The sequence below is a fragment of the Lampris incognitus genome, chromosome 17, assembly GCF_029633865.1.
Source record: "Lampris incognitus isolate fLamInc1 chromosome 17, fLamInc1.hap2, whole genome shotgun sequence".
Lineage (NCBI taxonomy): Eukaryota > Metazoa > Chordata > Actinopteri > Lampriformes > Lampridae > Lampris > Lampris incognitus.
The window spans coordinates 11,931,913-11,958,722 of NC_079227.1; the positions used below are offsets into that span (position 1 = coordinate 11,931,913).

At 44.2% G+C, this 26,810-nt stretch overlaps 4 protein-coding genes across 4 annotated transcripts; 1 reads left to right on the forward strand and 3 right to left on the reverse strand.

Moving 5' to 3' along the window:
• Window positions 1–862: 862 nt before the first annotated feature.
• Window positions 863–15,410, reverse strand: anks3 (ankyrin repeat and sterile alpha motif domain containing 3). The gene is made up of 16 exons (XM_056297514.1): window positions 15,375–15,410; window positions 14,367–14,549; window positions 12,353–12,551; window positions 11,911–12,032; window positions 11,172–11,253; window positions 10,801–10,918; window positions 10,193–10,345; window positions 9,081–9,206; window positions 7,978–8,093; window positions 7,032–7,196; window positions 6,783–6,907; window positions 6,381–6,522; window positions 5,024–5,276; window positions 1,850–1,921; window positions 1,660–1,751; window positions 863–1,205 (listed from the first exon to the last, which is right to left on the reverse strand). The coding sequence occupies exons 2-15, from the start codon at window positions 14,531–14,533 to the stop codon at window positions 1,669–1,671; spliced, it is 1,923 nt and encodes a 640-aa protein (XP_056153489.1). The 5' UTR covers window positions 14,534–14,549; window positions 15,375–15,410; the 3' UTR covers window positions 863–1,205; window positions 1,660–1,668.
• Window positions 15,411–17,372: 1,962 nt separating this feature from the next.
• On the reverse strand, window positions 17,373–20,567 carry c17h8orf33 (chromosome 17 C8orf33 homolog). The gene is made up of 5 exons (XM_056297586.1): window positions 20,414–20,567; window positions 19,669–20,159; window positions 19,486–19,576; window positions 18,275–18,421; window positions 17,373–17,933 (listed from the first exon to the last, which is right to left on the reverse strand). Exons 1-5 carry the CDS (start codon window positions 20,439–20,441, stop codon window positions 17,707–17,709), a joined length of 984 nt encoding a protein of 327 aa, XP_056153561.1. The 5' UTR covers window positions 20,442–20,567; the 3' UTR covers window positions 17,373–17,706.
• Window positions 20,568–23,035: 2,468 nt separating this feature from the next.
• h3f3d (H3 histone, family 3D) lies at window positions 23,036–25,237 on the forward strand. Its single transcript, XM_056297051.1, has 4 exons — window positions 23,036–23,098; window positions 23,696–23,832; window positions 24,348–24,501; window positions 24,763–25,237. The coding sequence occupies exons 2-4, from the start codon at window positions 23,705–23,707 to the stop codon at window positions 24,889–24,891; spliced, it is 411 nt and encodes a 136-aa protein (XP_056153026.1). The 5' UTR covers window positions 23,036–23,098; window positions 23,696–23,704; the 3' UTR covers window positions 24,892–25,237.
• An 80-nt stretch (window positions 25,238–25,317) lies between these two features.
• On the reverse strand, window positions 25,318–26,657 carry LOC130127418 (ubiquinol-cytochrome-c reductase complex assembly factor 4). The gene is made up of 2 exons (XM_056297050.1): window positions 26,491–26,657; window positions 25,318–26,094 (listed from the first exon to the last, which is right to left on the reverse strand). Exons 1-2 carry the CDS (start codon window positions 26,577–26,579, stop codon window positions 25,752–25,754), a joined length of 432 nt encoding a protein of 143 aa, XP_056153025.1. The 5' UTR covers window positions 26,580–26,657; the 3' UTR covers window positions 25,318–25,751.
• Between the last annotated feature and the right edge of the window lie 153 nt (window positions 26,658–26,810).

The window sequence follows — 26,810 nt, forward strand, 5'->3', positions numbered from 1 at the left end:
AAACACACAAACAGGGCGGCACACTAGTAACAATGTTTAAGGACCGAACTAAAGGGAAAAAAGGAAGAAATTTACAGAATTAAAAAAAAAGTATCCGTAGTAGCTGAGAGTAAGAGACGGACATTATTCTCAAGGGAAAAAAACAAATAACAGTGGACTGAAAAAAAACCCAAAACAAAACTATACATTGTATATACAACCATCCATTTCTACTAACTTCCAAAGCTGGCCTGCTCCAGGTCTGAGGTTACTGGGTGTGGAGGGTGTGGGGGTGCACATCCTTGATAGGGAGAAATGCTGGTTTGAATGGGGAGTCAAAGAGGCCATCTATATGTGAACAGGGAGTGACCGTCTCTGAACCGAGGGGGGCGTAAGAGTACATCTGTAGCCATCTTACAATGCTGTGACTGCAAACACTCCCAACTCCTCTGTGAATAGTACACATGGTCATTGAAATGCTAGTTAATGGTCTTGCCCTTATCTATTTAAGAAACTGATCGTCGGTTTCGGTCGTTATGCTACTGTATTGTTTATAAGGGTGGGGACACCTGCTGTCAGACTGAAGAGGTCACTTAGATGAGTGATGAAATGTATCTGTCATATTGTGTCCCGATGAACTGATTCAACTTTCTTCGAATTAAAGCACTTGCTCTTTTAAAAATAAAAGACCTTCCTGTTCAATAATTACCCTCCCTACCACCAGGGGGAGGACTTCAAACTAAACCAAATGAAATCAAAATAAAGAGACCTCACTAACTAAAATTAAGCTGCATGAAAGGCAGCATAAGGCATAACCACAATAATCAATAACTTACACAACAGTTCATTCATAGGTATAAACACTTACTGAGGGCAGAAACGTTTGGGTTCTTCTGGGAGAAATAACCTCAGGAGGCGCAGTTGCCTCCGATTCTCTTCAGTCTCCCATTGTCTGTAATGCATTGGCGGTCCGACACACACCAGCATAGGTAGGCCCGGGTCAGAACCCTTCCTGCCAGCTTGTCATTCCCCTGACAGCAGCCATCATCTGCCCTCATCCGTGTCCCGCAGCAGAGAAGCTGAAGTGGGGGCTAGTTCGCTGGCCGACTGGCTCGGTCTGCAGGCCTCTCTGGTTGGGCAGCGCTGCCCTCTTTGCCAGCCATTTCCAGTCCTGTTGAGTGTGTTCAGGGTGGTTGCTCACCCTCCGTCAGTATTGTCATGAGCCCCTGTTCAGAGAACAGAAGACGATGGTAATGGTGATTGTTAAGGGGTGTAATGATTTGAATTCTTATACTTTCTTTTTAGTTCTTATACTTTAAGCTCCATAATTTCCAGTTACAGAGAAAAACAGCTAGTTTTACTTCTTTAAAAAACTATTTCTAATGACTGCATAGACTAAGTTACATAACAGTAACCCACTTGAGAATTAAAAAAAGAAAAAGAAAAAAGAAAACCTTTTATAATCTATGCAGGTACACAGACTTCTACAGCATGTGATGAGGCTGATCTCAGTAGTATTATTAGTATAATTATTTGTAGGCTATTTGAAAATGTGGGTAGCTAGCCTCTGAATTTTCACCAGGAATTGTATTTAGTAGTAGTAGTAGTAGTAGTAGTATAGCAGGTGACTAGCTGTGGAATCTGTCCAGTGACGTCGTAGGTTTGGTAGTAGGGTTTCACCTGTGAAGGTCAAGGTCGTTCCCAGCTGTCTGTGAGCTTCTCTGGAAGGCTCAATCGCCGCAGGTTCTGGAGGACTGTCTGCAGGGTCCCCGCTGGCACCAAAAAACAGACACAGAGGTAAGGCGGATACACAAACACACACACACCTCCAGGAGGAGAGCTAACCATTGGTCTGTCTAAACGTTCTCACCTAGTTCTTCCTCATAGCAGTCCAGCTTCTTCATCAGCTCTGACACATGGCTGGGCTCCAAACCATCCTTACCTGTACCAGGTAGAAGAGGAAAGGTAAGAAACAGTGCTCTGTGTTTACTGCACATTACAGCTGAGTTTCAACACACACAAAATATCTTCACGAATCCAGACGAAGAAGATGGTTTGATTGATGAAACATTTGTGCGGTTAGGAGAAGAAAAAAAAACTATATTTCTACTCAATAATCTGGCTTCAAATGGACGTTTTCCACAGCTAACTTCACTCGGAGAAGAATTTTACTGGACAAGACAGTGATGTACTCGCACAGTGTGCATTCCTTTAAAGTAAATTTCTGTTACCTTTTTGACACATTTGGAAAGAAATCAATGATAACAGCCCTACGTGCCGAGCAAATAAATGAGGATATTGAGCAGAAATCGCTGTTTGTAGCATCACAGGTCTTGCTGAAAGGTCAGACGAAGGCTTTATATCACAGCTGCTGCTCTATGAATACTGGACACTCGGCCTGAATATGGCTACCATCCAATTGTTAGGATTATTATTAGGCTTCCTTCACACTATTCCATTTTCCTCATCTTCCGATGCTATCGGGGGGTGATTACAGTCAGAAACAAGGACATGCACAAGGCCAGGCTAAAGTTGTCCAAGCAACAGTCCATTTGCCATTTTTTGCCCAGCTGCCCCTCTGGAGGAAAAAAAAAAGTTTTATCTTTGCTGTTGTGGCTCCATATGTACGAGTAGCCCATAACTGCTGGAGTTAGACCAAAGTAAATCACCACATCATCCAAACTTGAATTACTATTTGATAAGCAGGCCTCTGTGGGACACAGAGATGGGGCGGAGAGCCGTAAAAAAAAAAAAAAAAAAGAAAGAAAAGAAAAGAGACACAAAGCGATGCTCTATGCCCCTGTCATGTGATACTGTAGCACCCAAGCGTGGTGTTGGTGACGCTATGTGAGGGCTCCAGACAAGTCTTCTGAAGTTTGGGAAATTATTTTGTATTGTGTTGTGTTTTGAATGAGAGCCAGAATGAAGAAATGGAGACATGGGGTTTATTAGCTGAGTCAGCTGTTGTCATCTGTAAGCTTTTACACTGTATTATTTTACACAAAGCGAACTTGATGTATGCTTTGTTCAAATAGCAATATGTTCCTGAAGGATAGCTTCTTGGCTGCCATTACCTACAATTGTAGCTATGCTCTTGTTCATATAGAAGAACCATCCATCCATTCATTATCCAAGCCGTTTATTCTTTGTAGGGTCGCGGGGATGCTGGAGCCCATCCCAGCAGTCATCGGGTGGCAGGCGGGGAGACACCCTCGACAGGCCGCCAGGCCATCACAGGCTCAACACATTCACACCTAGTGACATTTTAGTACGGCCAATTCACCTGACCTACATGTCTCTGGACTGTGGGAGGAAATCGGAGCCCCCGGTGGAAACCCATGGGATGACCCCCAAGGTGGACGACCCCGAGGTTCGAACCCAGGACCTTCTTGCTGTGAGGCGACCACGCTAACTACTGCACCACCGTGCTGCTTATAGAAGAACCAAATATTTTTTACAAGGCTGATTTCAGTTGTGAAACTTTAAGGAGGACACACAGTCATTTGAAATATGAAATGGTTCATAGTTGTGTAGGCCGAGGGAGGTTTTTATAGGGCCACAAACGTACAATTGTACTTGGCCTCTGCCGATCCGGGGAGGGCTGCAGACTACCACATGCCTCCTCTGATACATGTGGTGTCACCAGCCACTTCTTTTCACCTGACAGTGAGGAGTTTCACCAGGGTGACGTAGCGAGTGGGAGGATCACTCTATTCCCCCCAGTTCCCCCTCCCCCCCGAACAGGCGCCCCGACCGACCAGAGGAGGCGCTAGTGCAGCGACCAAGACACATACCCACATCCGGCTTCCAACCCGCAGACACATCCAATTGTGTCTGTAGGGACGCCCAACCAAGCCAGAGGTAACACGGGGATTCAAACTGGCGAGCCCCGTGTTGGTAGGCAAAGGAATAGACTGCCATGCCACCCAGACACCCAGAATGATAGCATTTTGCCTGGCACTGTCTTTATATTATTGTCTCTGGAAATTTCATGGACAGAAGTGTTTATTATTGTAACCCTGACATTCTGTGGTGTTCACTCAATGAGACATGAGTACAATCAAATACTTGGTTTTGGATGATACAGTTAAGTATATTAAATTTCCAATGACTCGAATTTGGAAAATCTACTTTTAAATTTTTACTTTACAATCATCTGAGTTCAATGAGTTTGTTTGAAGTTTAAATATTGGAGTTTTCACTTTTTTTGTGGTTTCAAAAGTGTTTCCTAAAAGTTTGAATTCTTTACATAGCTTCTGCTGTCTGTTGGAAGGAATCAAATGAAGGACCAGTGTGCCATGTTGAAACGGTGTGATCGCCATACAGGCACCCACGTTACAATCATACTGATGGATGGCAGCTCGAGATGCAGAAATCATTGCTGCTTGAACTAGTTTACAAGAAACTACATTTGCAATAATGTGTTAACTTACACTAACTGTGCAGTTTTTTTTAAATTTCATTAATCTTTAAAAATTAAAAAAAAAAAGATACAAATTTAAAATTGATTTTTCACCATTCAGGTACATGCTGATGAGTGACACCTAAAATTGGGGTGTGTGTGTGTGGGGGGGGGGTGCCCTTTTTTACAGGTTAGAGCAACAGCCCCTCAAAATGTCTGTGCACGTCCCTGGTCAGAAAGTGGGTATTTAGGAAAAAGTGCTACGCCTGTTTGTCGGAGCAGAGCGCTCTCCAGACCTAAAAATAGTTAGATGACATCAGTTACTTTTTTGGTGAGCCAACCAATTACAATGAATGAAAAGTGGTCTGTTTACAACAACCACTACCAAAGTGAACACAACAAAAGTACCAGTAGATACCCTGGTACTGTTACTTGCCATCGGCCAATTCTGTTGCCGTTTGTGATTTTTCTTTAAGAACTGTTATTGAGTTCATAGGGACATAAAATGCACATCACACTACTTGTTTTTTCATGTAGGCACAAAAAACATGGTTGAAGCTGCAGTTTTTCCACTTGAAATAAACAAAAAGCAGATCATTTGATCCCTGTGTTTATAACCTCACCCTGTGCTCCTCCACCCACCTTCACCTCCGGTGTCATCTCTCCTCTTGTCCTCCCCTTCGCCAGCGCCCAGCAAGGAGAACAGCTCCACCCGACAGGTGCGAGCCTTCTCGAGGTTGGCGCTCATCTCTTGGGACAGCCGGTGGGACTCCACCAGTTCGGTATGGACCCTCCTCCACGCCATCTTGTCTTCCATGAGACATCCCTCCATCACCGTACGCAACTCCCTCTCCTGGGACACCTGACCCTGCAAGCTCTCCACCTCCTCACACCTCTATGGGAGGTGGAAGGATGAAAGTCAGTATGATGAGGGTACAAAATGGTGAGAACTGAGTAGAGTTAAAGCAGCAGTTTCCAAAATAAGGGTCCAGAGCCTCTATAGGTCCCAGGCATGGTTGTGTTGGGTCAAAGTAATGTGAAATAGCTAGTTTAACTAACCCCCCCCCCAAATATTGTATGATGAAAGAAATGTAATTTGTTAAACAATGCTGCTTGTGAGATGGACCCCTGGGTTAATGATGATATAACCTGATGTCCTCTATAACCACTGACAGGTTAGCACATTGGGCCATGATATGGGTTAATTCATTAGCTTGTTCTTTGAACTGATCTTCTGTGTGAGCACTCACTGGTCTGGTTTATTGTTACATGGTTTTACCTGATTATGTACAGTATAGGTACTATGTACACCATTCTGTACTAAATCATATTTATTAAAAACCCCAGCTTCACTTCTTTTCACCCCTTTTTCTCTCCAATTGTATCCGGCCAATTACCCTACTCTTCCAGGCCATCCCGGTTGCTGCTCCACCCACTCTGCCGATCCGGGGAGGGCTGCAGACTACCACGTCTCCTCCGATACATGTGGAGTCGCCAGCCGCTTCTTTTCACCTAGTAGTGAGGAGTTTCACCAGGGGGATGTAGTGCGTGGGAGGATCACGCTATTCCCCCCAGTCCCCCCCCCCCCAAACAGGCGCTCCGACTGACCAGAGGAGGTGCTAGCGCAGCGACCAGGACACATACCCACATCCAGACACAGTTTGCCGTGCAGGGATGCCTGACCAAGCCAGAGGTAACACGAGGATCCAATCCGGCGATCCCCGTGTTGGTAGGCAACGGAATAGACCGCCACACTACCCGGACGATTAATTACTTATTCTAATAAGACTTAAATTTTTGTGTGAGGTCTGTGAGCAACACCTCTCGGAAATCTCCTGTCTTTGAAAACCTACTGGGCAAATATTCTGAACTTATTTCTAAGTGGTGGTTTAAGGCCAGACCTATCTACATGGAGGCCTTCAAAGTGACAACATTTTGGGGACTGCCTGATGCAAGCTGTTTTCATGGCGGTCAGATCTGGGCTGAGCTCGGCAGGCACCTTGTGTAGCTGGATAGCCATCTCCTGCATCTCGGCCTCCAGTTGGTCGGCATAGGCCTGCTCCAGGGCGTCGCTGGGTGGCCGGGCACTGCTGTGCCACCTGGCGATGGCAGAGGTCATCTTACGCTTGGGTCCAAACAGCCTGCAGCACCACAACATGTTTAGACTTTACAATGTGAAAAAATAAGGGCAGCGAAGAAATGGAAGGGCATCCAGTTCTGCGCTGGATATCAGGTGTATTACGTTTAGCGGGTTTAAGGTGAGTAAAGAATAATTTGCAGGCAGGATAACGCTGTCGTAAACATTCGAGGGAAAGAAAAGGAGACTGATGAGAATCGGTGTCTCCAGTGTTTGCGCTTGTACCAGAGCTAAACATGAGATTGGAATCAGAAAACCTCTTACGTGATCCCCACTTCTTTAAGATCATTCTCGGTGAGGGTCAGAAATATCCTCAGGTCGATGTCTTGCTCTTCCAGCAGGGGGAGGTACTTGGAAAAGCCAATCTGCTCTAGGAACTCTGCCAAATCCTTTGGCAGGACAAAGGTCAAAGTTCAGGCCAGGGACTCAAGACAGCACAGAACATAGAGAAAAACAGAGGTATAACCACAACTTATTACAGGGCATATTACGGTATAACGTACACAGACATACCTTGGGACCGGTGTAGGACGGGGGTGGAACAACAGGAGGGCGCATCCCACAGTTCCCAGTGCCGCTGGACTGCACAGTGTGGTTATTGGTATGACGTATTTTACCTTTAGAGTGATGGCTCTTGTTTACTCGGCGAGAGCTACTCTTCTTGGACTGGTCAGAGTCCTGGCAGATGAACACACATTGGTTCTGTCAGTGACTGTGTACTTGTGCTCAGTATTTCAGTTAAGATCCTTATTCTATTTAAAATGATGGTAAGATTAAGCTATTAAAAGCAATGTGTAGTAAAAACTTGAAAATTTTAATTTACGCGCAATAATGCATAGTAGGAATAACGATGATCATTGAACGCCCCTTCCGCAGCTCATCGTTAAAGTCCCCAACGCCACATACAGAACTTCTGTTGCAGCTGCATCCATTTGAGTCAAAATATTAAACATTAGCGTTTCAGGCTTGCCTCAAAAATACTGAGAATTCTTTCGTGTTTCACTATGTAAACGATAATTTCACCAACACCAGATGAGTGCCTTCCAGCAGCTATCATCACTCATCAGATGGCGGGAAGTGATGAAAACTGTCATGAAAACTTTGAGAGCAGCAGTTTGCTGTAGGTGTTTACATGTCTAAACAGCCTTTGAATAAGCAGACTAATGTTGGAATACTTCACATTTAACTGAAATGTGCTTACTCCGTCTAAGGTCCTATTTAGACTACGGTTATAAGAAACCATCTTAAATAAGGTAAATATTTGAATGTTAGTATGCATTCAGATGTCATCAGTGTTCCAGTGGGCTTTTGGTTTGTGTTGCATCCGTTTTAAAAACCCACATGTGTCTTAAGCTCTTTCCAGTGAAAAAAAGGTGTTAATGGTGCTGGTGGTCTCAAAGTCTATGTTCTGTGATGTCATATTTTTATTGCAAAATGAAGTGTATGCGTGTGTATATACCTCATTGCTCTCCAGAGAATCTTCCCAACTGAGAGCGACCACACGGGGCAGACACTCGCTACTGCTGCTGCTGCTCCTCATGGTGGGCATGTCATTATCAAAGAATGGACTCTCCTCTGGGAGGGGGGGGACACACAGAGGAAGTCACACACAGGAGTCACACAGGATGGCTTATTGGCACTCAGTCGGTGGTACAACTGATGGACTAGCAGTTAAGTCCTCCATACTATTTTGCTCTAAAGCAGGATGATTACTCTTGTATGATCCTTTTGAAATATCACTGGTTAATTTTTCATTCATCGATTCATTATCCAAACCGCTTATCCTTACTCTGGGTCGCGGGGATGCTGCAGCTTATCCCAGCAGTCACTGGGGGGACACCCTGGACAGGCTGCCAGACCATCACAGGTCCGACACACACACACATACACACCTAGGGACAATTTAGTATGCCGATTCATGTCTTTGGACTGTGGGAGGAAACCGGAGCACCTGCAGGAAACCCACACAGACAATGGGAGAACATGCAAACTCCCCACAGAAGACAACCCCCAAGGTTGGACTACCCCAGGGCTCGAACCCAGGACCTACTTGCTGTGAGGCAACTGCGCTAACCACTGCACCACCGTGCCGTTAATTTTTCAGTTACCACGGAAACGTTTTATTTCACTGACAACTCCAGCACCCCTGACCCTGTAATGGATTAAGCAGGTATAGATGATGGATAGCTGGATGGATAATTAGCCAAATCATCAAGACTAACAACTACTTCATTAATCTGGATTATTTCTAACTTGTGCAGTGCTCATTCGCGTGTAATCACCCCTCCGACCTCAATGTGAGTTGTAATGGCAGAGTGGCGCTGTTTGTCTGGTTGCCACAGGAAGAATGTCTCTGTATGTATGTCTGTCCTTCAATTTTCTCGACAACCACTCATCCAAACAACTTCACACTCAACACTGCATTTCCTTGGGTCCTCCGCAATACACCCGCCAAGTGTGAAATCGACTGGATGAACAGCTATTCAAGAAAATCGCAGGACAGACATACGTACAGAAAGACAGCGATTCCTTCCATTTTAGTTAGATAATCTGAATAATTACCTCTGCTGCTGTTGCTCTGCCCATCCAGCTCGTTGATGGGTGAGGTGACATCCCGGTAACAGATCCCAGCACTTGGTTCCCCGACGTCGCGGAATGTCATGTACCCTGGCGGAACAGCGGCCCGCTCTATGGTGAGGGAAAAAGCCAACGTTGATCATATCCAGACAACACCGCCGGTATGCCAACTTCCTGCTGATCCTTGACAGTCTTTTCAAATCCACACCAATGGCAGAAGCCAGAAACGACTTGATAATGCCAAAAAAGTACACAAAACAAAATGCCTTCTCTTGCACACATTAGCAAATGGTGATGTTTCATCAGTAACCTACTCCACAGAAGATAAACCTCTTTAAGTTCACTGTTTTGTCCTCACCTGTCACCCGTACTATTTAAGCTTTAAAACCATGTGGGCAGTTGTCAAGACCCATTTACACTTGGCATTAAATGCATCTTGAATGACTGGCTAGCGTTCTAGTATTGCTGGTTTGCATAAAAGCCAGGATGTATATGCACCTTATCCTCAATAGGGATGAACTGTTCCTAATTGCTCAGACAGCCTTGGGTGTTGGTTTAAGACGGTCTGCCAGTATAAATGTTATTCTTTCCCTTTATATTGTCTGTCCACTCCTCCCCTCTGGTGTTGGTTTAAAATGGTCTGCTAGTATAAATGTTATTCTTTCCCTTTATATTGTCTGTTCACTCCTCCCAGATAGATAAACAGTAGAGGCTTCTTTCAGGAAGACGATTTGACATGATGCATGAGAAAGCACTGGGGGCATGCAACTAGGAATCTATATGCCTTCTGGAGATACGACTTTGATGACAGGTGGAAATTCACTGTGGATAAATTCCCAAAGTGTAAATAGGGGCTGGATGTACAAATGAGGGAGAAAAAAAATCACAAAATATAGCTTAACAGAGAGAAGACATTCACTACACAGGAAGCAGGTTGAGAAGGCAGGACCAAGTAATGAAACTGCCAATCATCTCATCTTCAAGCTTGGATTCCCTGACCTGAATCCGAGGCTTCTTTTGTAGTTTTAACAAGTGTACTTGGATGTTAGTGAAAGAGACTGTGAGAGAGAGACAGACAGACTCTTCTGAAACTCTACCGCAGGGTTTGGTGGCGGTTCCGCCTACTCTGAACTTGGCAATGGCCTGGGGTCCATCATGGATGCTGGGCCCTTTGGTTCGGCTCCGGCTTGGCCTCAGCCTGGAGGGGGCGCTGTCTGAGTCCTCAGAGGAGCTCAGGTCTTCAAAGTGTTCTGCGTTTGTGTGGGGAGAGAAGACATTAGTAGATGTCCAAGAATAAGTTTGAGACCAAAAGTGGCAGCTTTGACTGGTTTGTCAGTACATCTTGTGGTTTAAGATGAGTGAACATGTCAACATTTTGCATTGCAGGGTAACCTGGACCCACAATGGGTTGCAAGCAGCCTCTAATCGAGATCACCCCCACAATTGTCAGGGAAGCAAACTGGGCCTAAAATCATTCCAAACATCTTCTAGTGTGTCCCCAACCTTAAGCAAAAAAACACATTCTAGTGTTTCATTTCATATGCGATGAAATTAGATGAAACTTTAATAATCTACCTTTGGAAAGTTTTTTTTGCAGCAGAAGACGAGAAGATGCAGCCATGAGAAAATAGAAAATGAGTAGAAATCAATCAAAGTAGAAGGTAAACATTTCTAATTTTTTGTTTTGAGAGACGTGTGGTCATACCTGGTTTGACCTTAGGAGAGCGTGAGTCTATGAGGCTGGCAATCTTGGTGTAGCCAAACGTCATGGCGAGAGCTCGGGCTGTTTCTCCTTTAGCATTCCTCTCATCTATCTTCACCCTCTGGCAGTGGAGAAACATTAATATTGAGAAGAAGGAGGAGGAGGAGAGGAACAAAAGTAGTAAAAGAGGCTTTCTTTAAATCACAGAGACAATTTGTACCAGCGTGCATTACAATACAGAAGATAAGAGAAATTTGATAGAAGCATTAAATAAACACAGTCAGTATAGCAGAGAGCAAAAGAAAGCACCAGGCATAGAAAACCGCAAGTTTTTGAAAATTTTGACACATTCAACTATGATGTGAGCCACTCACATGGTCCAGCAGATACTGAACAATGATTTCATGTCCAGAGGCTGCTGCCTCCATCAGAGGAGTGAAGCCAGACACCGGCTCCCTGCAGAGAAAAAAAAAAAAAAAACAGGAGAAACTTAACATCCTAAATGAACTGTAACTTTTTTCAAACTTTTGTTTAAGAAGAGAAAGTGGCATTTTCAGAAATGTCCTGCTTCTCTCTCATAATGGGAGCAGCTCAGTTTAGACTTCAGAAGAACCCAGAGGCCAGCGTTGTTAAGAGGTGTACACATTTCGGCTAATGCCTCAAAGGGCATTGAGGAGAATAATAGCCAAGGCGTTATGAAAATGCATATTTATTGATAGTGGTTCCAATCATTTCAGTCTTTAGAGTGCACGCCTCTGAGTTCTTCTTAAATCTATTCTCATATACTAGCGAGCCAACGCAATAAAAAGAGAATAAAATGAATAAAGGCACAAAGTAAAAGTTTTCTGTTTATGTGCGCCTGGAGCAATTCTGACGCTTCTAATCTTCACTGAGATGAAGGGCCTTGCCACTTCATCTAGGGCCACCTTAGCTTTAAGTCAACCTTCACTTTTCCAAAATCAGAGTTGTGCAGCTAGTCTCGGATTTGAACCAGCCACCTTACGACCAATAACATTTGAACCAGTCACCTTACGACCAATAACCTGTTCCTCTGAACTGTGGTCTTGCTAACACAGCTGCCATCGTTATTTTAAGGGGCATACAGGTGCTCACTTGACATTTGCATTAGCATTGTTGTCCAACAGGAACTTGACCATCTGCTGATGGCCTGTGCTGGTGCAGTGGAGGAGGGATGTCCAGCCCCGGCAATCCTTCAACTCCAACTCAGCTCCTTGCTTTTAGAGGAAAACAGGACAATCAACAACATTTTTATTTATTTTGACAAAATGTTAAACTTCAAGTCTACTGCAACATCAGTAGAGCTGAAAGTAGACTTTCTGAGAAGGCTGTCTATCGGACAAATTCTTTCAAACCAGGCATAAAACCATGCAATGCATTTTCTGCCTAGTTTTTGCCTGCTGTGTTTTACATGCTTGTAGCTGTGTTTTAAGTCACACTCTTATTTGCTTTGATGAACGTTTAGTTACAAATAGGATGTATTTTTATGATCATAATTTCACTGCCAGTTGCTCCTGAAATATTGGTCCACTTGTACCTGCAGCAGAAAGTAGGCAATGCTTTCATTGCCACAGCTGGCAGCCAGCATGAGGGGGGTGAGGCCTTTGGCGGTGGTGGCATTCACATTCACCCCAGCCTCCAATAGGAGATTAGCGATGTTGTCGTGACCAATGTAAGATGCATACATCAGGGGAGTCCAGCCCCCGATGTTCTTCCCATCCAGGTTCACCTCTCGCCTAATCAACGATGACAAACAGCAATCAAAGCACTATGACAATACATTTCCTTGTTAAAGTGGGTCTTTACCGTTACCACTGTTAAAGGTTTGATCAATACTAGCATAGTGAGGTCTGACCCATGTGTCATTGGCAACATTATACTAAGCTCATTCATTCATTCATCATCAGCCGCTTCTCTAGGGTCAGGTGGCGGTGGCAGCAAGCTAAGTTGGGCACTCCAGATGTCCCTCTCCCCAGCAACGCCCTCCAGCTCCTCCTGGGGGATCCCAAGGCGTTCCCAAGCCAGATTGGACATGTACTCCCTCCAGCGAGTTCTGGGTCTACCCCGGGGTCTCCGCCCAGTTGGCCGTGCCCAGCAAACCTTCAAAGGAGGGCGCCCAGGAGGCATCCTAATCAGATGCCCGAACCACCTCAACTGGCTCCTTTCAACACGAAGGAGCAGGGGCTCTACTCCAAGCTCCCTCCGGATGTCCGAGCTCCTCACCCTATCTCTAAGTCTGAGCCCAGACACCGTACGGAGGAAACTCATTTCAGCCGCTTGTATCCGCGATCTCACCCTTTTGGTCACTACCCAAAGCTCATGACCATAGGTGAGGATTGGAACGAAGATTGAATGGTAAATTGAGAGCTTTGCCTCCCGGCTCAGCTCCTTCTTCGCCACAACAGTCCGGTACAACGTCCGCATTACTGCTGATGCTGCACCAATCCGCCTGTCAATCTCCCGCTCCATCCTACCCTCACTCGTGAACAACACCCCAAGATACTACGCTCATTCATTCCTAAAGAATAATAAACTCATTGCCAAATTGTCTTGATACATGCTCAATAATCAACGGATGGAGGACTCATACCTGATTTACGAGTCATCTAATTTGTCACTAATCGGGTGAGAGCGTTCTTTTTTGTTTCTCTTTTTCACAAGCTTTTTAAGGAATATACCTGGTGGAGTTAGGCTTTGTGGGCTTTCTGGATTTTATTTTATTTTTATTTTTTTGACCAGGCCTGAGTTTTCTTCATTTACCACATTAGACACAGACATAGGACTCAAATGGTCTGTTTGTTGATGAATCGCATTTTGCGTTGGGGTTTTTTTTTTTCCCTCTCTTTTATATCATGTCAAAAAAAAAACATTATGGGGACGCCCTGGTGGCTCACTTGGTAGAGCGCGTACCACATAAGGGCTGAGTCCTTACTGCAGAGGCCTGAGTTCGAAACCAGCCTGGGCCCTTTGCTGCATTTCACCCCTTCTCTCTCCCCTGCCTTTCCTGTCTATCGCTCTCTCAACTATTGCTATCAAGAATCTACAAAAAAAAACATTCTGGCAAATTATATTATTTAAACTGTACAGAGTGCGTGGTGTTATTTCAGTTTAATAGTTGTAGAGTATGTAAAAGATCTCTAAAGGAACCCAGTAATTTTTTTTTAATAACACCAGATAGTTATTGAAGCACTGCCTGTTTCTTATAACCTTATAAAAAGCACAGTTGCATAACAACCGAAACCAGCGATCAGTTTCATATGCAAATGTTGTGACCAATAATTAGAGTTACAATGGCCACATGTACTATTCACAGAGGATTGGGGAATAGCTGCAATCACAGCGTTGTAAGATGGCGACAGACGTACTCTTAGCCCCCCACTTCAGTTCAGAGATGGTCGTTCCCTTTACATAGATGGCCTCTTTGACTCTCCGTTCAAACTAGCGTTCCTCCCTATCAAGCATGTGCATATTCTCATCCTTGAAAGTGAGGCCGCTGGCCTGTCATAATCAAATCACTTTAGATAAAAACATCCACCAAATGAAATACTCACTTTTTGATGCACTCGGCCACAACGTCATACTGGCCTATGGAGCAGGCGGTGTGGAGGTCCAGGGAAACATTGAGCTCTTCAGGTCGGACCACAGTGTCACCAAGCCACAGGGAGAGGCTGGAGCCAAACTGCTCTGATTCACTGGCCTCATCACTCAGTTCGGACATCCTGCCTTCTGTTTGTCTTTCCACAGGGATGGACACAGGAATTACTAATATTTAAATATCTTCTGTCTAATACTTCTATTTATCTGTCTTCATATTGGAGACCAACTGTTCACCAAGCTCTATGAGTTTAGAGTAAAGTTGTACCATGACTAGAGCTGGGCAAAATGGAAAACAGTATCATGATAATCACATCGATTTATATCACAATATCTGCATACATGTGTAAAACTAGCATATTTAATCCTACTGAAGTTCATCACATTGAACTGTTTGGTAATATTAAGTTAAAATCAAACCAAGACCCCTCATATGTTTCAGACCTTATTTTTGTGAATATTTGATGTTAACACATTCTCGTCATTATCAATTTAGACAGCAAAGCCGTTTATCAATATGACTATCAGACTTTCATCCCAAGACACCACCAGTGAAAGACAATCAAATATGATACTAAATTATTGGCCAGACCCACGACAGACTGCAGCTAAGACCACTTTGTATGAAATTTGGACACTTTAGTGGCTAAATACTCCACCGGGAGTCTTTAAAAGACTTACACGTTCATTAACGAAACTGAGTGAATCAAATACGATTATCTCTCGATAACTAACAGGCAGAACCCGGTGGGCTTCTACACACCAGCGTGGCTGCTTCAGATTGCTCCAGCTAGCTAGCTTAGCGAAGCAAAACAACGTTGACTAGGATAACTTCTTCCACCATTGTCAGGAACGAATTTTAACTTATTCGAACACGTCAAACTGTCAGAACAAACCCTAAAAGTAGTGAAACCTAAAACCAGGGTGCAATACAACGGTCGAGCCGCATCGGGATCAAAACTTACAAGAACCGGGTACTGTCCGTTCTCACAGTTGTCAAACCTGTAAACTTTTTTTTGTTTTGTGTGTCTCCTTCAATTGGGCTCGGGTTGTCCCTGCACCCTCCTCGAAAGGGACCGCTAGTACGTCAATTAAACTGTTCTTGGAACGTCCACGGGATTCAGGGCCCTATTAAACGCACCCCCCCCCAAAACAAACAAACAAACTAACATCTTAACTATTTAAAAAAGGAGACGGCACAGATAGCACTGATCCAGGAGACTCATTTGAATGCAAGCGAGCACTCAAAACGTAATAGAGAATGGATGGGCAGCTGTATTATCCCTCCTCCATTTAGCAGAGGAGGAGCCGTTCTAGCTGATAGATGATGACCTCGCACAGAGCCGGAAGTTAAGGCTGACACCTGCTGTGTTGCGATGAAGGGGACACTCAGGATGCTGTGGTGCTGTAAAGCCCCTTGAAGCAAAATTATAATTTGTGATATTGGGCTGTACAAATAAAACTGACTTGGCCTGACTGTCTCCTATCTAAATGTCTATGCCCCCCACCCACCCCCATTGGCTCCTCAGGTTTTCACACTAAGGAGTTTTCTTTGTTTTCTGGGTGGATTGTCGAGTCCTCTGTAGTAGCTGGTGGCTTCAGCTGTTGTTTAAATCCACGCCTGGGTAGATCTAGTAAAACCATATAGTTAATGTGGCGGACGGTCCTTCTGTTAGGCTGCTGCCATGATATCCATTTAACTGACACATGATGGAGGACTCTCCACCCCACTGACTGGCAGTATGCATTTCATTCAAAGGTTCACAATTCGTCCTCTAGAATTGATTTTTCTTCTTTCTTTTTTTTTTTTACTCCTAAATATGCCCTCCAGAGGGTTCTTTCCTATTCGATTGGCAATATTATTATTAGTGATCACTCACAGGTGTTTTTGGTCATGTCCAGAAATGTCCATCGTCTCAGGGGGGCAGTTACAGTTTCCAAATCACATTCTTACAAACCCAAATTTTAGACAGTATCTTACAATCATTTTATTACTGAGAATGACCCTCCAGGTGTTTCTCCTAATTTACTCTGGGAGACCGCTAAGGCTGTTATCTGTGGCTTCACTATTTCTTTCTCAGAAAATCAGCAAAGTTGTTTGCACGTTCTCCCCGTGTCCTCCGGGTGCTCCGGTTTCCTCCCAAAGTCCAAAGACATGTAGGTCAGGTGAATCGGCCACACTAAATTGTCCCCAGGTGTGAATGTGGGTGTCGGCCCTGTGATGGCCTGGTGCCCTGTCCAGGGTGTCTCTCTGCCTGCCGCCCAATGACTGCTGGGATAGGCTCCAGCATCCCCGCGACCCTGAGAGCAGGATAAGCAGTGTGGATAATGGATGGATGGATAATTTAATTGTTTTGCTGCACAGCATCCTGAAGGCATTGGATTTGACATCCAATACAATGTCAAAAACAGCAATATTATGACTGTAGAATGTAAAGAGGATAGAAAATTAGCTTTTCCTGATTTTTATCTGGGTAATAGTGCTCCTAAGGTGTGTAATAAGATTAAATATCTTGGTCACATAAGATCTAACTAATGACAGAGATATCCATAGATAATGTTGCAAAGTGTATGGCCAGACACAAGTTGATAAATTTCCTATGAGCACCATTGATATCAAAGCCTCACTGTGCAGAGCTTTTTGTATGCCTCTGTATACTGTTCACTTACGGGGTAGTTACATAAGAGGTAGTGTGGAGAGACCTAAAGCGGCATATAATGATGCAGGGATGGGCAACACGATCCAGAAAGTAAGTAGTGGCTACTTACTTTAACAGAAAAGTCATTTATTGGCATCTACTCTGCACCTTTGGGGCGTTTACATGAAGTAGATCTTTGTTTAGAGCAACAAACAACTTTTGGACTTTTTTCGCAAACAGCTTGTCGGAATAACATCACCGGAAGAGGACTAACTACCACAAGCATATAATACAGACAAGTTGACACAGAACTGATATGTTCAGTAGATTTATTGAAGTTATTTAGAAATAAAGAGAACTTTATGGGAAGAATTCACTGGATGCTATAATTTCAGGTAATTTAAGGCAGACCAAATAATGCAAGTAAATATTCAAAAGCCCGCAGAATGCATTTCTGCATTCTTTAGTATTGCATTTCGTTGGAGACCTTGGCAGTGTAGTTGTCCGATTGTGTCATTCCTTATTCACTCACTCCTTCTTGACTTTTAAGCGGTGAGGTCACCTCGACTGCAATTTTACACAAACGAGTCTTGAGGCACTGCTGAACCCAGACAGCCTGGCGAGTGAGAACAGACTCGGCTCAGGACTGAGGAACAGATCAGAGGAAGTTGAAGCAGAACTCCTCATTTGAAGGAGTAAAGACAAAATGGGGTGTCTCCTCCTGCTTCTCTGTACTTGAGTTTGAAGTTGAGGCTTGAGTTTGCAAAGTCTGTGTCTTGCTCCCATCTTCGGGGTCAGCAGCCTGAGTCTTTGTCCCAGCTCTCCGGTGGAAAACAGATTTCTTGGAGGAGTCTGGTACAACCTTGATCTGAGCAGATGTCATTGCTGAAAGAGAAAGGACAGTTACGAAGTGTCTGCCAATTTCCCTGAGTACAACTTAAGACCTTTAGTGCCATTTTAAATGCCAGTTAGAATGAGATATAAGACCAGTTTTACAGGTGAAATGTGAAAATGAAAACAATTTATAACTCATCAGAATAAAGTTCTCAGGTCACGGTCGCTTAAGTCATTCCAATTACTACCACTTAGCAATCCCTGCTGTTACTCACTAGTCATTATGCTGCAAGAAAGCATGAACATCACACACTGAACCTTTCATTCTTTAATCCATATTCACTGTTCTCTACTGTTGAGTCTTCCACTGGATCTCTGCTCGCACCACTCACCGGTCTGAGTAAGTTTCAACTGCTTCCCCTTCTCCTCCTCCATTTTCTTCCTGTAGTCTCCGGTCATAGCTCTCATCACCTGCCTCTTCTTGGCTAAAGGGGCTTTGGAGCTACGCAGAGTCTTAAGTGCACGAGATGCTTCCTCCTCTGTGGATCAGATTAAAGTATGTATTATCAGGCAAGGAGATACACCCCCCCCCCTTTTCTCCCCAATTGTATCTGGCCAATTACCCCACTCTCCTGAGCCTTCCCGGTCCCTGCTCCACCCCCTCTGCTGATCCAGGGAGGGCTGCAGACTACCACATGCTTCTTCCGATACATGTGGAGTCGCCAGCTGCTTCTTTTCACCCGACAGTGAGGAGCTTTGCCAGGGGGACGTAGCAAGTGGGAGGATCATGCTATTCCCCCCAGTTCCCCCTCCCCCCTGAACTGGCGCCCTGACCGACCAGAGGAGGTGCTAGTGCAGCGACCAGGACGCATACCCACATCTGGCTTCCCACCTGCAGACACAGCCAATTGTGTCTGTAGGGATGCCTGACAAAGGCAACGTAAAACAACAACGTAACACATGCGACAACAACAAACATAACATGGGGATTCAAACCGGCGATCCCGATCCCGATGTTGGTAGGCAACGGAATAGACTGCTATGCTACCAGGACACCCAATAATTACGTTTAAATATTATTTGCTTGTTGTCAAAGGGTAGACAAATCCATTTTTGAAACTGAAGAACAAAAATTTAAATTCTTGTGATCATTTTTCTTTATGACCCTGGCTTTGAGAGAGCAGAAGAGATGGATAGGAAAAAGTAGGGCTGGGCAATATATTGATATTATATCGATATCGTATTATAAAACCAGATCTCATCTGGGATTTTGGATATCGTAATATTTGTGATATGACATAAGTGTTTTAAGTATGTTTGTTAAGTTTGTTAAGTGTTATAAGTGTCATAAGTGTTTGTTTCCTGGTTTTAAAGGCTGCATTACAGTAAAGAGATGCAATTTTCTGAACTTATTAAGACAATTGTAGCTGTTACATTATTTAGCAACCACCTCACTAACATGTTCAGCTAGAATACACATATTCTCCTGCAAATGGACTTTCTAGTTATTAGAACTACAAAATCTGGGTATGGGGTGTTTATTTGGGGGGGCTGTTCATCCTTGCTCATTGTTGACAGTGAATTCATCGCTGTTTATACTCACTCTGTTTTGGTGTCCCCTTTTGGGTCCTCATTCCCAGTTCCAGCTGCTCCATGCACCAGTCCAGCTCTCGTTCCAGCTGCTGTTCTGCAGTCTATTACAGACAGGAGCACTTAGTATAATATCACAGCACTTCAAAGTCACTATGACAGTGATCACACTCAGAAGAATGGTTGTGGCACTCACCAGCACCATGCCTTCATCTCCCCGATTCCCCTCGGCCGAGTTCTGTTGCGCTCCGGCACTATCTGGAACCTTCTTCTTTCCAGATTTCTTCTTTTTCTTGGCTTTGGATGACACTGCTGACTCCGACAGTGGGCTATCAATCCCTGCATCGGAAGGCTTTTGTTTTTTGGCAGAACTTTGGGAGTCTGGGGGAGAGACTGTTTGGATGGCTGTTGTCTCTGAGTTCATGCCTTCAGGTGGGACAGGAGGGATTTGGAAGTTGAAGGCAAACTCAGAGCCCTGCCCTGTGAAGGCCGTCAGTCCTGTGGCTTTGGCAGGAGGCGAGTTCCCGTCCGAAGCAGCCGTTTCCTGCTGCGGAACTGGAGAGTCCTCTGAGAAGAAGTTGAATTTGAAGGCGTTGTCACTGCATGTCCAGAGTCGTTTCTCCGCTCTCTCTGGGTTCTGCTGGGTGTCTTTAACAGAGCTCAACCGACCTGACTTGGGTTCAATATCTGTTACGAGATAAACACATGCACAAACACATGCACCAACAGAGAGCGGGTATGAGACAGAGACAGAGTATAAGAGAGCGTGTATGAGTGTGGGTGCATAATATGAGAAAGTCTGTATGAGAGACAGAGTGCATGAGTGTGTGTATGAAAATAGCGGGTTTGTGTTTATGTGTGTGAGATAGAGAGAGAAGCTCTTCAGGATATTCATCTTCATGCAGTGTTCAAGTTATCAGACATTTTAAGTTACAGTATACCTATAAACAGCAGCCGTGGCTCGGTCATAACGACTCTGTTTTGACGACTTCCAGCTGACAATTTTAAGACCAAACTAAACGATCATTTCAAGAGGTCAGAAACGCAATACTGGCACTTAAAGTCTTTTTACTACTTGACTTTTTCTTTTCCTTTTTTCTTTTTTGCCTTACCGAGTAAGAAGTGCGATAACTTGACGAGAACCTCCTACCGCGTATACCGCGTACCAAGTGCAACGCGGGAATAATTCCGATGAGCAAAAGTTCCCCGGTACTCTTGGTTCCGCTTGTGCGTTCGCAACGATCACGTCCACATTACGGCAAATACACCGCGGCCGTTGTTTGTATTCTGCAGCAGGCAAACCGGAGATTCAGACCTGCCCCCCCCACCCCCACCCCAAGCAAATACATACTGACAGGTTGGCTTAAAAACGTAAACTCTGCAGGAAATCCTTAAAATCCTTAAAACGAGAGATGGTGCCTTTTTCCCCCAATTTAGTGTAATTTTTCTTAATATGTTTAGTTTCCCAGCTGGATTTCTGCTGGCACAATAAATTGCATGACAGAACCCATTCATCCATTCCCCAAGCCGCTTACCCTGCTCTCGGGGTCGCGGGGATCCCGGAGCCTATCTGTCCCGGCAGTCACTGGGCGGCAGGCGGGGAGACACCCTGGACAGGCCGCCAGGCGTGACAGAACCCACACACACCCCTCACCCATAAAGTAAGTAGGTATTTCCGGTCATTTAATACAACACTTAAATATAAATAATGCATCTTGCAAAGGATTTTCACTTTGGTTTTGTCTGGATCAGGGTGAAATTGTATTCCCTCTGAGGGCGTTTGTGGTATTTTTCGGAATACCGCCGTTATTCTATAAAAGGAAGGGTACTATACGTCTGCAAGGAGGCTGCCGAGTTTCTGTTTCATCGTCTTTTTTCTTTTCTTTCTTTTTTAACTTTTGTTCTCATGTTATAGCCTTCTCTCACTCAGACGTGTGACTAATGTGTTTGTTTGTTTGTTTGTTTGTTTGTTTGTTTTGTCTACACGTGGTTGCGTGGCTCGGGTCCTGGACTGTTCCGGGGGCGTCTGGACGCTGCTTGGCATCCTCCTCCTCCTCATATTCTTCAAAACAGAGAGGAAGCCAAGGAAGGGAGGCCAGTACAGGCGTTATGTGATCACGTCCTTTCTTTCCTGTGAGAAGGCGAGCAGCTGCATTTTGTACAAGCTGCAGGCAACGAAGCGACAACTGAGCTTCACCAACATACAATGAGTTATAATAATCCAAACGAGAGGTAATAAATGCATGAATTACCCTTTCAAGATCATGTGGCGGGAGATAGGCCTTTACTCTTACACACACACACACACACACCTAGGGACATCTTAGTAAGGCCGATTCACCTAACCTATACATGTCTTTGGACTGTGGGAGGAAACCGGAGCACCCAGAGGAAACACACGCAGACATGGGGAGAACATGCAAACTCCACACAGAGGATGACCCGGGATGACCCCCAAGGTTGGACAACCCCAGGGCTCGAACCCAGAACCTTCTTGCTGTGAAGTGACCGCACTAAACACTGCACCACCGTGGGAAACAACTATTGAGTGGAAGAATATCTTTGCTGCCTCAGTTGATAGTAAGTCTCTGGTAATGTGTACCATGTGCATGTGTACTACTATTCACAGAGGCTGTGAATAATAGTACACATGTATTGTTTATAAGGGTGGGGATGCCTGCAGTCAGTTTAGACTGAAGAGGTCACTTACATGAATAATGAAACGTATCGGTCAATAAATGTTGTATCCAGATGAACTGATTCAACCTTCTGTGATCTTACCTGGATTATTGAGCACGCATAAAGACACCATTAACTGGAGTTACATACACCAGTAACTAGTTACATGGTCATTGTAACCAGTTAATGGTCCAAGTGATTTGCATCTGAAACTGGTCGATATGCAACTGTGCTGTTTATAAGGGTGGTTTCGCTGAATAATGAAACGTTTCTCCCAATATGTCTTTGTGCATGCTCAATGATCCAAGTAAGAAAACCAAATAAGGTCGAATCCATCAACCCAGGTGAATTTACTCAACCTTCTTTGAGTTTCTCCCCGATAAAAGTCGTGTCCAGATGAACTGATTAAACTTTCTGTGATTAGTCTTGGACCGAAATGCAGATATATGACATTATCTACATTGATGTTTCCATACACGCACACACACATTACAGTCGTTTCTCTCTCGTTTCATTTCTCTCTCTCTTTCTCTCTCTCTCTCTCTCTCTCTCTCTCTCACACACACACACACACACACACACACACACACACACACACACACACACACACACACACACAAACACACAAACACACACACAGAGTCAGGCACTGAACAATTCGGTGAACACATTTGGTTTTTTTTGAACAAATCTTTTTAATGAACTGATTCTAATGATTCGGGACACTGAAAACTGTCTTTAGTTTCCATAATACTTTTCCCGATTTTTTGAATTGACCAATCGTATTGTGGAGTGAGGGTTAACGCCGACCTATCACAGCGCTTCGTGGGCGGGTCTTATTCGCCGGAGCGTATCAAAATCTATAAATACTCTGAACGCGTCTCCCTCGCGCAAACAATTTCATCAACCTCTGATAGTGTGTGCGCGTCCGCCAGGAAAACAACAAGGTAAGTTTCGCTTTTCCTCAACAGTCTTTATAAGTCGTACATTTTTGCGGAGACACACTTAAAACACTTTGTGTCACGTTTCAATCGCGGATGCAGTGTTTAAATGCGTCCGGCGCCGTTATTGAAAATAACGCGCGTAATGCGCGGATAGCTTAAACCCAGTTAGCTTTTAGCTAACTCAGCCACGAGGCGCCCGCAAAGTTAATATCAAACGTTACATGTCCTAGAGCCCATCTCATAGTACACTAAATTAAAAATTAAGTTCTTCATTGTATTATTGTAACTCCTGAATTTGAATGATCGATTCTGTCTTTAGCTAGCACAAAGCTAGCTGAACCCGGCTAGCCGGCGCCATGTTCGACTTCACAAAAAGCACCAGCTCTGTTTTGGCTCTGACGTAAATGAAACTGATGTTTTTTTCTCCTGCGGCGTAATGTCGGCTTGGTTTCAACCAGTACTGTCTGTCTGTGTGTTGTTGGTATCAGGGACGCGGTTTAAGCTCTCTTATAAGAAGGCTATATGAATAGATGTGCTTTTTAAGAAAACATTGCTTCCCTGCCCGTGTAACAGTATGATATTCGTGTTCTCCGACCTCAGGGTAAAACTATGGCTCGTACAAAGCAGACTGCTCGTAAATCCACCGGAGGAAAGGCGCCCAGGAAGCAGCTCGCCACCAAAGCTGCCAGGAAAAGCGCTCCCTCTACCGGCGGAGTGAAGAAACCCCACAGATACAGGTACGGAGCGTGTCACCGAGGATTTATTGAAATGCATAAAGGTGTTGCCCTCAATTAAGATGACATTTCCTTCCATTTACACACATCATTTGCACAGTAAAACAGTCAGAACTTGTCATTATGTGTGCTCAATAATCCAGGTAAGAAAATTAAAGAAAGTTGAATCGGTTCATCTGGACACTTGTACTGAGAGAAATGTTTCATGACTCATCTAATTGACGTCTTTAGTCTCAACTGACTGCAGATATCCTCACCGTTATAAACAATACAGTGGCATAACTACCGAAAACTCGGTTTCGTATGCAAATTGTGAGTGACTGGAGAGGTCACTGTGATGAAACGTTTCTTTCAAACGTGTCCAGAAGAGCTGTTTCAGCATTTTCTGTGGGTCAGAACTTGTCCTAAAGCAGCCCCAGTCAGTTTCGCTAATTACTTTAAAAATGAATTGAATTTGCCTGGATTGTCTTGTGGTGTTTCAAAGTTGAGTGCATCACTGATCCAGTATATCGTTAAAGGCCCGGTACTGTGGCTTTGCGAGAGATTCGTCGGTACCAGAAGTCCACTGAGCTGCTGATCAGGAAGCTGCCATTCCAGCGTCTAGTCAGGGAGATCGCCCAGGACTTCAAGACAGATCTCCGATTCCAGAGTGCTGCCATTGGTGCTCTGCAGGTGATTAAATGGCACCTATTGCATGTTTGAAGGTGCTCTGTATGTAGAATTTGTGAGTCTTCCCCCAAATGTGTTGTATGTTGTAATACAACTTTATTACTGATGCCCCCACCAGAGTATCTACATTTTAGTCAGTCATTGTTGCATAAAAGCATTCTTAAATCAAAAGGCCCAGTACTTTGATAGGTGTGATTGTGCTAAAGGAAGTAATATCAACTCAAGATTTATGAATCAAATGTTTTCTGAATTCTTGTTGTACAGGAGGCTAGTGAGGCTTATCTGGTCGGCCTGTTTGAAGACACCAACCTGTGTGCCATCCACGCCAAGAGGGTGACCATCATGCCCAAGGACATCCAGCTTGCCCGGCGAATCAGAGGAGAACGAGCATAAACCAAACTATCAATTTTTTTTTCTCTTTCTGAATTTATTTTTTGAGGGAAGCTGGGTGGGTGGGATTGGCTGGGGAGGGGGGTCATGCGTGCTTTTTTTTATCTTTCTATTAATATCATCAGTAGGTTCAGGGATTTTGATCAGTCTTTTCTATTGTCGTTTCTCCCCTCTGAGTTGTTTGTAATTTTATCGTTTCAGAATACAAGTTGATTTGCAGGAGACCTGTTTGCAAAACATTCCTTTAGCATTCTCAGGTTTTGAAAAGGCATTTATCTGTTCCATGTACCATGTTCATATTTTAGGGTGTCTGTGTTTCATGTTGTAAATAAACTCTCCACTACCTCAATTTAGACTTTTATTTCTGTCATTAACTGAAATTCCTGTTTCGGTTTTGTGGCCAGGGATTAATTTAAGACTAATGGCCTTAAAATGCGTATAAGGACTAAATCATGTATTTAATTGATACGGGCAGGTGCTGGGGGGTGTGTAAATTAAGACTGGTGCAAAGAAATCAAGCTTAAATTGAAAGTACATTTCAGTTTACTTTATATAGCAAGGAGGCGTGGTTTGATCCAAAACATTTCAGTCCAGTCTGCTAATTTGGAAAAGTTAGTCGTTTATGAAAACTTATCCCCACTATGACACACAATGTGTCAAAGTGACACCAACGCTGCATTAGCCTAAAAGGCATAATCTGGTGCCCTACCACGAGTCTACCCTGTGGAGGGGGGGAAACACCTTGCTGGATTGCAGCTCACTGGACGGCATTAGCATTACACTTAGCATTGTTTCATCGGATGGTGCCAAACCATATTCTGTTGTACAAACTGCATTTACATCAGGCAAAAAAACAAAAAGTTTTAAGTCCCAGGGGTATTGTCTTGATCATCTTGGGACTTCTCTTCATCTGAGAGGAAGCCTGGTAAATGTTCGTAGAGAGTTTTCTCTAGCATTTTGTCAATGTCCGTCTCTTCTCGGAACGCACACCACAGCAAGAAGCCAATACCGAACAGACTGATAGGGAGGACCTTCCATATGGGTCGCTGGTAGTGGCTGCCCATTGAGCGCTCAACCTTCCAGGAATGCTGATTGGCCTTACTGGTGGAGAACTTAATAGGCTCATTGTTCTCTTCATCCTCCTGTTTGGTGGATCTGGCCCAACCCGAACTGGTCAGAGTGAGGGGTCTCACATGGTTCAGTCCTCTGATAAGGAGAGAGACTTAAATCAACTGAAAATGCAAATGATGAAATTTCGCCTCTGATTGTTAGAACGCAGTACTTATGTTTTAGAAACTATATATATAGGTGCATAGGCTTGATATGGATTCACAGTCTGCAGACCAATAATCCCATGGTACGTAAATCATGAGGTGGGTAGCCCCCTTTCTCAATGCTGGTTGAAAGAAAGGTCGGTATTTGCTAGTTAATACTGACGGGGGTAACGTGGCTCATAACCGATTCACCTGTTTTCAATGTTAGATATTAATGCTGATTGCAGTTCTTACTTTTATTGCAATTGTCATTGAACCGTCCACAGCGTGACAACAGACGACACGACGGATCAAGCTGAAACTAGATAACGCAGTTTTATGTACATACCTCAAGTTCTTCGCAGTGTCATGAGAGAATAATCCGTGATTTAAAGAAAACCGCTTCAAACGAGACAAAACACATCTTGTTGCCGGCATCCTGAGCAACGCTCATGTCAGGTAACGACCAAATGCGTCTCAATGTGAGGTCATGTAACCCATCGTTGTGCAACACCGAATTCCTTCCGGGTATATCTTGTAATAAAGGATTTCCGTAAAATAATTTCCGAACCATCGATAAATGATTTGCTCAGAATTTTACCCTAACTCTACACACACACAAATTTTTGGGAAAAAAAAACAGACTTGAAGCAATTGATGTACACCGAA

What these genes read in the sequence shown, in the direction of transcription:
- c17h8orf33 (XM_056297586.1), bottom strand. Translation starts at nt 20,441, where the DNA reads ATGACCGAGCCACGGCTGCTGTTTATAG. An exon ending in AAAGGGGACACCAAAACAGA is followed by an intron (nt 18,422 to 19,485) that starts GTGAGTATAAAC and finishes TCTGATCCACAG; the next exon opens with AGGAGGAAGCATCTCGTGCA. An exon ending in GTTGAAACTTACTCAGACCG is followed by an intron (nt 17,934 to 18,274) that starts GTGAGTGGTGCG and finishes TTTCTCTTTCAG; the next exon opens with CAATGACATCTGCTCAGATC.
- LOC130127418 (XM_056297050.1), bottom strand. Translation starts at nt 26,579, where the DNA reads ATGCCGGCAACAAGATGTGTTTTGTCTCGTTTGAAGCGGTTTTCTTTA. An exon ending in GACACTGCGAAGAACTTGAG is followed by an intron (nt 26,095 to 26,490) that starts GTATGTACATAA and finishes TCTCCTTATCAG; the next exon opens with AGGACTGAACCATGTGAGAC.
- anks3 (XM_056297514.1), bottom strand. Translation starts at nt 14,533, where the DNA reads ATGTCCGAACTGAGTGATGAGGCCAGTGAATCAGAGCAGTTTGGCTCC. An exon ending in AATGCTAATGCAAATGTCAA is followed by an intron (nt 11,254 to 11,910) that starts GTGAGCACCTGT and finishes TTTTCTCTGCAG; the next exon opens with GGAGCCGGTGTCTGGCTTCA. An exon ending in CTTAAAGAAGTGGGGATCAC is followed by an intron (nt 6,523 to 6,782) that starts GTAAGAGGTTTT and finishes GTGGTGCTGCAG; the next exon opens with GCTGTTTGGACCCAAGCGTA.
- h3f3d (XM_056297051.1), top strand. Translation starts at nt 23,705, where the DNA reads ATGGCTCGTACAAAGCAGACTGCTCGTAAATCCACCGGAGGAAAGGCG. An exon ending in AAGAAACCCCACAGATACAG is followed by an intron (nt 23,833 to 24,347) that starts GTACGGAGCGTG and finishes ATATCGTTAAAG; the next exon opens with GCCCGGTACTGTGGCTTTGC. An exon ending in CTGCCATTGGTGCTCTGCAG is followed by an intron (nt 24,502 to 24,762) that starts GTGATTAAATGG and finishes CTTGTTGTACAG; the next exon opens with GAGGCTAGTGAGGCTTATCT.